The sequence below is a fragment of the Giraffa tippelskirchi genome, chromosome 9 (assembly GCF_054371585.1).
Source record: "Giraffa tippelskirchi isolate mGirTip1 chromosome 9, T2T-mGirTip1v1.2.pri, whole genome shotgun sequence".
NCBI lineage: Eukaryota > Metazoa > Chordata > Mammalia > Artiodactyla > Giraffidae > Giraffa > Giraffa tippelskirchi.
The window spans coordinates 5,195,233-5,207,326 of NC_137283.1; the positions used below are offsets into that span (position 1 = coordinate 5,195,233).

A 12,094-nucleotide genomic window follows, 5' to 3' on the forward strand; every position below is an offset into this window, starting at 1 on the left:
AGGGAATCAGTTTTTCCCTTAACAGAAGTATGTTACTAAGTAATTGGTTGTTTTCTTAAACTAGAATTACCCCCTTCCATTAACTGGAGAAGTAAGTCCAAATTAAAATCGCTATTTGTCAATTACCTGCTAGAGGCAGGCTCAAACCTCGGGTTGGGTGGTGGTGGTTAAGTCGCTAAGCAGTGTCAGACTCTGCCACCCCATGGACTATAGCCTGCCAGACTCCTCTCTCCATGGGATTCTCCAGGCAAGAATAATGGAGTGGGTTGCCATTTCCTTCTCCAGGGAATCTTCCCAACCCAGAGATCGAACCCTGGTGTCCTACATTGCAGGCAGATTGTTTACCGACTAAGCTACAAGGAAAGTCCCTTGGGTTAGGACCAAGGCAAAAAAGCTCATCAACTGTCATTATAATCACCATTATCTCAGAGCTCTCAGAAAGCATAATTTGGGGTAGGGGAGATGCTGGAAACTCCTGGTTACTGTTGATATGAAGGCAGACATTGTTGAGGATTTTAAATTAACTGAATCATTCTTCGTTTTTCAGTGAATTTTAATTTTTCCCCTCGTTCTTGGAGGACTTGCTCAGCATACAGGATACAGTAGGGAATATATGACCTGCTCCCTGTCTACATACAGCTTACATCCTAGGGGAGGGAATGTTAAGACTTGAGAAATCATAATCACAAATGTGACAAGCACTTCAGAGGAAGGGAATGGGGTCTGAGAAGGAGGAATGGAGAGGTGACACGGGTGAGTCAGGGAATCTTCTCTAAGGAAGTAACACTTCAGCTACGCTCCTCCTAATATGCTTCTCCTGAGTCTGTTATCATCACCCTTTCCTAGTCCTCCTACTGTCTCCCTGGCCACTCCAGCTCACTGCGGGTTCCTCTTCTTCTACTCCAAACTCGGATTCAGAAGTTTTCCAGGTCTAAGATCTCCATCCTCTCTCACTTCAAAGCTCCCCCTAAGGCAAGCCCTTCCACTCTGATCTCAAGCATCACCTACATTCAACAACCCCTAATTTAGTTTTCCAGTCCAGAACTCTTTTCCAAGCTTTGAATCCATATGTCAGCTGCCTACATGACACCTTCATTTGCATCCCTCACCAGAATCTCAAACGTAACATAGCCCAAGCTGAAGTTAAGACATTTCCCTGTAGCATCTTGTCTTCCTTCAGCCATCTCTGTCTCCTTATGTAGGATCATTTACTTAGTGGCTGCGTCACTCATCAGGGAGTCAACCATGATACCTGCTTCCTCCTCGCATCTCATATATAACTGGGAGTTCAGCCCGGTCTAGTTGGTAGCTGAAATATATCTTGAATTTATCACCTTTTCCCATCGACCCTACCATCAGCTCTTGTTTGGGTACGGCAAGCCTTTTCTCTTCTTATTTTTATTCTGCCCCCTTCCAAATTGCTATCTTAAATGGAAATCTTTCCTGATTACTCTTTGTTTTTAAAATTCTTACACTGTTCTGAACATTGAATCTAAAATTGTTAAAATGGCTTCTAAGACCTTGCATGATCCATCCACTGCCTAATCTTTTGGTCTCATCTCATGCCAATCTTAGCATTATTCATTGTTCAATGAACTGTTTTCAGTTTTTAAAATTAAGAAAATAAAAAGGACCCTCATTTCTTAAAGACTTTTCACATACTGTTCCTTCCATCTTGAACTTCTCAGGTCTCCCTGCTTTATAGCCTGAGTAACATACTGCTTTCTGTCTCAGATACCAGAACATTCAGCTTCAAGTAATAGATTTACTTGTACCTCATATCACAAAAAGTATGGAAGTGGGTACTTCCAAAGTGAATACAATGTCATCCAAGACCAAGACTTTCCCCTTTTCTGTTCTGCTATTCTGTGCTTGCCACTTTTTAATTTAGGGTCATCACCTCATGGCTACAAAGTGGCTGTCAGAACTCCCTACATCATGGTCTGATACAACACTCTTTCTGCATTCATGATAGAATAGGGGAAAGAAGGCTCTCCTCTTGTGTATACCAACTCTCTCAGAAACCAAAACATTTGTTTCACATTTTCCCCTCATCAGATCTGTGTCACAGGGTGACTCCTAGTTGTCAGGGGGGTTGGTTAGATGAGCATCAGGAGAGAAGGGAGATCATGATGGCTGGTGAATACATAACTGACAATGTCCAACACGGTCTTCTGAGCACTTACCAAATTAGTAATCAAACAATTCAACAGGCAGGCACACTTGGCTCACTGTCTCCTCTGTGAGATCATATGACCTTTGACTATGGAGAACACATCTGTTTCTAAGCCCAGCAGCAGTACTGTGCCTGATCTTTGTAGGAAGCAGCTGGTGGTGGGAGAGTGAATTAAAGTACAAGAGAACAGAGGCAGAAACCAGGTACAAAAGGGAGAGAAAACTCTCAACACAGAATCTAGGCTGATGGTCGTCTCTCATACCTCACGGTTCAACTCTGCATTCCAGTTAATTTGAAAACAGTCTTTCATCAAAAAAGGGCAACTTTTGAAAGGGCTGCATTCTCTGCATCGTGAATGCAATTTTCCTAACCTTTTAATCCCTGCCACGTGAGTAGACATGGGGGCTATAGTTTGCATTGAGATCCAGGAATGGATTCTTCAGCGAAAAATTTTTACCACTGTTATAGAGTTAGATGATCCAGAAAATTTTAAACTGCCTCAAGGACATGAATGTAAATCAATTCTTGGCTAAATCACTCCAAGTATCATTCAACAAGAAAAATTTATAAAAGCTAGAAAGTTATTTAAAAGAAGAGTCATAAAATTTGGGGTTTAAACTTTCCACTCCTGAGAGCATCACACTAACAGATGAAGAAATCATCCAGATGACTGGATGAGGGAGAAAGCAGATGTAAAATGCCTGGTACTTGAAGGATGCTTGGCATAGCATTTTTGTTCTTATATCTGGACCACAGGAAAACCTGATCTACTCCTAACTCTTTCATATCCCATATATGTAATTATAGGCAAGTAGAATATATTCTTTGCTTCATAAATAGTATAGTAATCTTAAACCACCTTCCAGTTATAACATGCAGTCACTCTACTATTTAAAAACTTAAGTTAATAAAAATTAAATGGTATTGAACACAGTCCAGAGTGGCCAATCTAATAAAACATGAAGGAATAGATTCATATTCCCAAGATGCAGAATGTGTTCATAGTTTCTGATGAGCATTCTCTCTGGTCATCTCAAAATACAAAGCGCGCTCACTGACATGCAAATAACACAAAATATTTCCTTAAACAAAACTGTGGCACAGACAAGATGAGATTTCAGATTTTAAATATGGTTGTAGTTTGAAATAAAATTCCTTAAAAAGAGAAAATGACTTTAGCGTTGGCAAAGGGAGTCCCTTAAGAAAAAGATGTAAACAGATGGCTGAGAAAGATCACCCACATGCTGCACGCAGATCTTGAGGAGGCATTTCTAAGAATGAGGCGGCACTTCCCAGCCTGGGCCACGGCCCACAGGGATCCTCATTTAACCCACAGAAGCAGAGGGTTTTCACCTCTAACCAAGAGGAACCTCAGCCTGCTGGCCTCACAGTGATCCAGGCCAGTCTCCAGCACTCGCCGGTGTTCTGACAGAAGCTAAGTACCAATCACTTGAGACAGGCGATCCTCTAGTAAATCAGGGTTTGAGATCAGCCCTGAACCAACGTCTTCCCATAAAAACGGGCCGTTAAGCCCCAGCTAAGCATATTAAGCACTCAATTTAATGTGTGACACACATCTGCTTTCCTTTCTCAGGGAGGAGAAGTTTCAAGATAACTTAAATCCCGGACTTAATCAAGGGGAAAAAAAAAATTGGCAATGTTTAAAACTGAGCTTTAAAATATAACCCCAAAGAGGGCGAGAGAGACCATTTAGCTGTAACTAATGAGATTATATAACATCTAAATCAAACACAGGTTACCTGAGTTGAAGTACTTCATCTTTTATTTGGGCCCATTCATCTTTCCATTTGATGCCATCAACACTTACTAAAGACTGTCATCTACCTCTGGCCCAAGGCACAAAACACAAGCAAAAATGCAAATCTGGTAATCCACCCCCCTCCAAGCCCAAAGGCCACAACAGGAAAACTCACAGATTTGTCTTTGACCAGGAAAGCGCAGCACTGAATCCCAGCCATCAACATCTTGTGTGGGTTCCACGCCACAGAATCAGCTCTGTTACGTTAAACAGAGGAAAAAACAGGGTAAGGAGGGGAGACTCGGTTTCTTCTGCAGCTGCATTCAGTATTCACGCCCAGGTCAGCGCTCCAGAGGGCTCCTGGTGTGAGTGTTTTGGGGAGTTTGCTGTTTGGGGATTTTTTTAAAAAAAGCAAAACAATTACTTAGTTTTGGGCCTATTATCAAAATGTCACCTAAGTGGGCAAAGTCCAGAGAGATCCCCTTGCCTAGAGAAAAGGCACTGGGCCAGGGAAACCACGCTTACCTGTGGATACCCTGCAGGAGCCTACGGTGCTTCCTGGACATCAAGGCTGAGCCACCCCAAGAAGCCTGTTGAGATAGTGATATAACCCAATCCATGTTATTTCAGTGTTATTTGTTTACCAGCCAGTTGTCATTTGATACTGCAAATCAATGTCAACCAATATGGACTCTAGGAAATTTTTTAAAATTTATTTATTTTTAATTGAAGGATAATTGCAATGTGTGTTGGTTTCTGCCATACATCAACATGGATCAGCCATAGGTACACATATGTCCCCTCCTTCTTGAGCCTCCTTCCCACCTCCCACCCCATCCCACCCCTCTAGGTTGTCACAGAGCACTGGTTTGAGTTCCCAAAGGGCTCTGGGAAACTTTGATCACCAGCTCTGCTCAGGTGATCTGAATCTCATTGCAATAGATGGGTCTCCATTGATGCTTAGGAATTAAATCCCCACACTATAAAAAGACTGGTAAGTAACTCATTGAGTTGCCTGTGGACAAAAGACACAGTCCACACGCTCTAAAATCTTAGAATCTAAAGCACACAACAGTCCTTCAATTTTGACAACTCCAACAAAAGATAAGAAAGAACCCAATATCACATGGAAAGAAACGGCAAGACTATGTGCACCATGGGTGTGGAGGAGGAAGGAAATGAGAGGTCTCCACGTTCTCAGAGCATCACAAAAGCTGTCCATCATTGGTGGACAGCAAAGACTGGCCTCAAGAACAGCCTTCTCGTTCAGCGCTGGGCCCAGGCGCAGGACAGCGAGTCACTCGGGGTGTACCCTTAAGGAGGAGCTCACTTGCAGAGTTGGGCTCTTACATGGCCCTGGGAGTGAATGTCTCACTAAGTTTTCAAGTACCAAACTGACGTTCTTATTTCTCACATTGACTCTTCCTCCTTCCCCTCCAGACTTACTGACTATGGGATTTCCTTTCCTCTTCTTATTCTCAGTTCTCCTCTCTTTTGCTTAAAACAATTATCTGCCCAATGAACCCTAAGGAACATTGACTGCCTCACGTTCCAGCCTTGCTTCCCTGGACCAGACTCTCCAACGACTCCAGAAGTTCCCAAAGGTTTGTGGGCCAAAACTGGTGCCCAGGCACATCCTAAAGATTCCCAGATAAAAGACTGATGATCAGGATTGTCAGTCAAGCCCCCTTGTTCCTGCCCCGTGTCTCCCACTGTCATTCATGACGGACCATGTGTGACCAAGGCTGAGCTGTGGAAGCAACTGCCCTCAGCCTCTGGGAAAACTTGATCTGAACCTGCTAATTGAGGCTCCCCAGGCCTGGGTTTTAAGAACTTGACCCTCTCAAACATGAAAATCACGTACATATTAGGTTCTTTTACTTCTCTTACACACCCTAAAATCTAAGTTGGCTGCTTTTCTCAATTCTCTTATCCTTCAACTTCTTGAGAACCTACCAGTGGCAACTAGGGGAAGGGCTAATCAGGAAGACTCGGCCACACCCACTACTCTCACCCTTTCTGCCCAACTCACACAGCTGCCCTCCCTGCTGCTTCCTGCACTGCCCTCTGCCTCTTCTTCCTCCTCAAGAAGTAGACAATATCCTGCCCATCTTAGTGAGCTGGACTGCAGTTTTAAAATCTCAGGAGCTCTTGCAAGGCATCAGTTCACTGGTTTACAGGGTGGTTAGGCATGGTTGGGGGCTTCCCTGGTGGCTCAGACAGTAAAGAATCCACTTGCAATGTGGGAGACCTGAGTTCGATTCCTGGGTTGGGAAGACATCCTAGAGAAGGGAAAGGCTACCTACTCCAGTATTCTTGCTTGGAGAATCCCCATGGGCAGAGGAATTTGATGGGCTACAGTCCATAGTGTCTCAGAGAGTTGGACATGGCTGAGCAACTAAGCACAACACAGTACTGGCAGGGTTAGAAACAGCTCAGCCACAGATGCATTCCTAAAAAGAACTAAGGAGAAACACAACACCCTGATGCCAGTGTCCTACTTATACTGGCTTCACTCTGTAACTTCCTCATTTCAAAGCTCGCAACAACCTCAAACCAATGGATGTCATTATGGACCTCTGAGTTAGGTACCACGGGTACCATTTACTATGTTTTTCTCTTTAAGTAACTAGTTAATAATTCTAAATCGTAGGGCTAATCTTGAGAGGGAAGTGGAGGCAGGGTGGAATGGAAAGATGCAGCTCCCAGAGCCCCCGATTTTAAGTGCAGTGTTTGCCACCTTCTCCAGTACGAGGACTTGGGATGGAATGTGAGTGAGACACCACAGGAAGTGTGGCTGGGAGGGTGAGGATTGGCAGTGCCCACGGTCTCTGCTTCAGAGAAGAGCTGGACTAGCCCTGAAATCCTGGTCTCAGGCAGAGGCTGCAATAACCCTGGCTCTCACAGCCAAAACTTTCAACACGACTAAGGTTTTTCTTATTCAGTTGTTTAAAAATGCATTGTGATTAACCAAATTTCAGACACTATCAGATGTAAGGGAACCATTTTTTTGTGGACTGCTGAGAAAGAAAAAGAAAAATGTGACATCAACACACCAATTAGGTATATTAAAGATGTAAACAAAATATGTGTATCTTCAAAATAATAAGATACGGTGTGCATGCAGGGCAACTTGGTTTTAAGGAAAATGCAGAACAAGCGATCCTGATTTCATTTTTAAAAAGAAAGCCAAGTAAATGCCAGTTTTTAATATTTTAAAGGATCTTTAAAATACCCTCTAGAAAATTTCAAACAGGCCAAAGTTATCACTAAATGTTATTAATTTTTTATCTTTAAAATTAATAAACTTGGTATAGAAAGTTTGTTCAAGAGAAGCTACATGCTCCTGCACAGAATTTTTTCAACAGGATTTCCCTGGTGGTCCAGTGGTTAAAGATTCAGGGGTTCAGTCTCTGGTCTAGGAAGATGCTACGTGTGTGGAGCAGTTAAGCCCGTGTGCCACAGCTATGGAGCCCATGTGCCAACAGCCTGTGCTCTGCAACAAGAGAAGCCACTGCAATGAGAAGCCTGCACACGGCAGTGAAGAGGAGTCCCAGGCTGCCGCAACTAGAGAAAGACCATGGGGAGCAACAAAGACCAAGCACAGCCAAAAACAAATAATATGTTTTAAAATGGTTATTAACAGAATGATGTCTGTAATATTAGAGGGTGAGTGCGTATTGTCTCAGTGTTAGAGCCAACTTCTTTAATAAGTTACACAAACAGTTATCCAATTTAATCTAATACTACAAACATGCAAAATATACAAGACATGCAAAATTTTCGTGGTTCAAATATTTCCTTATAAAAGGGTTTTCTTAAAAAATTCAACCTCTGATTTTTAAAAAATCTAGAGAGGTTTTCATTCACATCTTATCAATCACAATTCTTTCTAAGCCCCATAAATCTCTTAACATCACTCCCAATTTGGAAACTGCTGTAGTTACTCTGTTTTACATAAACTATATAATCCATATTTGATGTTTCTTTTATGAGAGTAGAATGTTTAAGTATAACTGCTCATATATTTGATTTTGCCCCTATTTCCACAGTCACAAAAGTACTCACTTCATGTTATCTTTCAGGACATAATATATTATTATACTTCTAAGTCTATAAAAATCAATAACATATAAGTTGAAATGTGAACAGATACAAATCCTACAATCTCATTTAAAGAAGTCACAAATAATTTACCTGACATATTGCCATTTGCATACTAATCAAGCCTATAACTCTAGTGAGCTTCATGTGACTACTGCTGCTTTTACCAAATATCAGTATACATTTAATGAAAGCTTTGAGTTGCTAAAAAATTCTTTTCATATTATGTCATACAAACCTTACTTTCAATCATCCAAAGTATACAATTAGGTGTAGGTGTATGCCCCAAACAAATGTTCAGTGAGTCAAAAATAATGTCCTTTCTTTGTCTGATAAGGAAGGTATGAATCACTCACTGGAGGAAAGTTCACTCAAGTCTCATCTTCGGGTTCAATGGTTCTTTCTACCAGGTTGAATCAGACTAATTAACTGCTGGTGTCATCCACACACAAAGAAAGTCAGAAAGCTCAACAAGCATTCTTAACCAGCTGAACTCAATTTTTTAACCCCGAGTAAGTCGAATTTTAGGTTATTTTTAATTAAGGAAAACAATATTATGAGCAACCCCAGAACCTACAGAACTAATCACACAAAAAGGCCAATCCTTTAAGTTAGAAAATTATAAAGAATATATGTTATCCCAATCACTCTCCAATAGCTACCTATGATAGATTCAGATAAAAGCTGTTTTAATTATGGCATGTAGTGCAGCTATGCAGCTTTTTGCATTTTCCAGCTGACTAGAATCACAGAATGTTAGAGCTAGAAGATCCTTTACCGACCACATCAGGCATTTATTTCCCTCTTTACAAACGAAACCAAAACCCAAAGAGCTGGGGTCACAATGACAAGTAGGCAGGTTCAAATCCTAAATCAGCCTCTCGACTCCACAGTGTGAAAGGAGTCCCCCATACAGTGTTGTCTTAATGATAGTAGATCCAAGGAAATTAGCCAGGAGAGAAGAGGAAATGAGAGGAAACCTGGAAAACTAAGACAAAACACCCATCGAGTCTTGGGCATCGTCTTCCTCATCACCCAACAGGACGCGGCATGTTTATCTCCCTAATCAGAAATACTCTTGCTGTGTTCATCATATCCGACTCTGTGCGACCCTGTGGACTGCAGCCCACCAGGCTCCTCTCTCCATGGAGTTTTTCAGGCAAGAATACTGGGGTGGGTTGCCATTTCCCTTCTCCAGGGGATCTTCCCAACCCAGGGATCGGATCGGGAAGACACACATCTCGTGTCTCCTGCATTGGCAGGTGGATTCTTTACCACTGAGCCACCTAGGAAGTCCCAATTAGAAATATATGTACACTTAGATACAAATAGTTGGAGACCTCACATCTAGCTCCTGAGAGTATGAAAAACTTTCCACCAAAGCTGCAGAAAGGCTACAACGTTTAACAGATGTGCGCACATGGGTGAACTTACGTCTACATGGAGCCAGAGGCCGTGTCTCTCGCAGATGTCCGCTATCTCATCCAGAGGATCGAAGGCCCCCAGCACCGTGGTACCAGACGTGGCACACACAAGGAATGGAGCTGTGCCCTGCGAGAAGCACCCACACGTCAGAATTCAAGCATCGTCATCGTCACCACAGAATCCCTGTATAAATAAACCCAATAAACCCCTGTATAACAGGGGTTATACATCTGGACATTTATCTGGTTTCTTTGGAGACAAACGTGCATTCAGTGAGTGTGTCTACATTTCTCCGTCACATGGCCTCTGCATGATATGATAAGTCACTTCAGTCATGTCTGACTCCTTGCAACACTAGAAACCGTAGCCGGCCAGGCTCCCCTGTCCATGGAATTCTCCAGGCAAGAATACTGGAGTGGGCTGCCGTACAAATAGCTCAAGAAAATAGAAAATGCCACGATGATAGACTCCTCTGTCCCAAGTCCACATGCCTCCTTATTTTCTCTACCCTCATTTTCTTTCCAAGTCTTCTCTATTCTTTAGCTTTCCCAGATAGAAAGTAAATAAGCTAGCAACTAAGAATTGCTGCAGCCAATTAAATAAATAAATTAAAAAAGAAAAAAAGTGAATAAGCTCAACTGCCATGGAAAAATGGCATGCTGTGTGATTCCTAACTCCTTCCCAGGGAGACTCATGGGGGCCCCCTTAGCGCCTCCAAAACAAGAAGGAAAGGCCTGGGAGACAGACCACAGCCCCAGGGGCAGGCCTCACAGGCCTGTCTGCTCGCCACCTGGTGAAGGAAGCGTTGCTACAAGGCGAGGGCTGTGCTGGGGACAAATCTGGTGACTCCCACCAAGCGAGCCCAGCAGGCTCCCTGGGCCCACGGGAGAATTTACGGCACCACGTGGAAGAGAGCACACGAGGCTGTTTCCAGACAGAGCCATCCCACTGCGTCGGCATGGGCGTGCTTCTCTCTGCGCAAGTGCCTTGAGGGGAAAATTTGCAGACAAAGATGTGGGTGGGGAGGGAAAGTAGAATCCCGATCTAGAGCACCAGGAGTCAGGAACAACAATGCTTACTTGTCAAAGTCATTTTAGGATAAGTCATTTTCCCCTCAATTTTATCTTGAAAGGCACTTGTTCTTATAATATAGTTTATGTCCCATTTAACAACAGGGGTGTTCTGCTTGAACCAGATTTATTCCAATTTAGCTGACCTTTGACAAAAAGACGTTACTTCTTGGCTTCTAGATGGAGGCCATCTAGAGCAAGGACATCTCCAGGCTGAGATGCACAGGAATCACAGTGATAGTACACAGTGGGTCCACCTGCCGTGTGGGGAAGTGGCTGTGACCCATGGAATCCAGTCCACTAAGCCTCTTGGGAGCAGGGCCAGTGGGTGACAGAGCCCCTGGGAACCATGGGCTTCAGGGCTTCTGTCCTGTAATCAACTACCAACGGATTATGTCTTTATCATGCCCGTGACCTAAATGAAATGCGACCAAATTTACATCAATCATTGAAAGCAACAGAAAAAGTAATTTACTAAAACCATTAAAGGTGTCTTTAATGCTGGGGCTTTCCTTATAAACTCTACGACATCCTGACAATTGTGAGAAAATATCTGTGCTAGCTATTATAGCCCATTAATGAGTTTTCCTCACCCTTTTAACAATGTAGCTATAAATATAAGACCCAGAAATTAAACTTTTGTAATCTGGATTTAACCTTCCATGTTTTTCCTCTTTCTCATATCTCATGCTATTAATGAGAAAACTCAGTGGAAATAATATTGATTGTATGTTGCCAATCGGCTGAATTCTCTAACAAAGTTTGTCATTTCAAATACCCATACACAAAAATACCTCCACTTATTCAGCGATCATATTAGTCTTCTATTTTTAAAATAAGCACATCAGAACCTCTGCTGCTTCTGTGGCTTTCACCATCTTTATAATGGCATCAGGGTAAAGGTCACAGATCAATCAATTAAAAAACTGATTGTGGCTGGTCAGGGAGTTGAATCCCAGAAGAAAAAAAGAGTTGATATGCTATCTGCTACCTCTGTAATGGCACAAATTAAAAGTTTGAAACAGAAAAAAAACTAGGTCTGAAGAACTGAGAAAAAGAAACTAGTCATGAGGTATGAAGATCTCAGAATGGATGTGAGATCTGTCCTCAGTGAATCCAAGCTCAAGTTTCAACTGATGAAAGAAAACCAAGACAGACCAACTCTAACCCTGTTGCCCTACTTTCAAATGTGCCTAAAGCAATTCTTACTTTTAAACACTTCCCTTTTCAAGTTTTCAGCTTCAGATATGCCCTTTTCACGGACTTTCGCTGTCAAAACAAACAAATTTGAACGATGAAAATAATAATGACTGCTGTGGAATAAAATCCATCCAGTATGTTAGAAGATGAGTTCTTCATGATACTTTAAAAAGAAAAAACTGTTTGGCTATCTTTCAGGATGCTTGGTAACTCACTCACTATTGTGAAAATTGGTAAATAAGGGAAAAATAAAATATTAATTCTGTCTTGGCTTGTTCAAACTGTTCCTTAGGGTAACTAAATAGGGCTGAAGGGACAAAAATGTTTATGATAGTAGGCCTGCCACTAAATGAAGAAGGA

At 42.3% G+C, this 12,094-nt stretch overlaps 1 protein-coding gene across 25 annotated transcripts in view; it reads right to left on the reverse strand.

Annotated features, from left to right (window-relative positions):
• The window catches only part of GADL1 (glutamate decarboxylase like 1), a 647,456-nt gene that overhangs the window by 131,956 nt on the left and 503,406 nt on the right, over window positions 1-12,094 (reverse strand). For 22 of the 25 annotated variants that reach the window (XR_014064522.1, XR_014064521.1, XR_014064519.1 and 19 more), the window contains 3 exons: window positions 9,474-9,590; window positions 4,461-4,525; window positions 4,111-4,192 (listed from right to left, as the gene is read on the reverse strand). Coding sequence is in view for 20 of the 25 variants with exons in the window: in XM_081527037.1 (XP_081383163.1) it covers window positions 4,111-4,192; window positions 4,461-4,525; window positions 9,474-9,590 (264 nt within the window). In the remaining 5 variants the exon portion in view is untranslated. The remainder of the gene's footprint in view (window positions 1-4,110; window positions 4,193-4,460; window positions 4,526-9,473; window positions 9,591-12,094) is intronic. The other 3 variants (XM_081527034.1, XM_081527018.1, XM_081527022.1) reach the window with 1 other exon arrangement.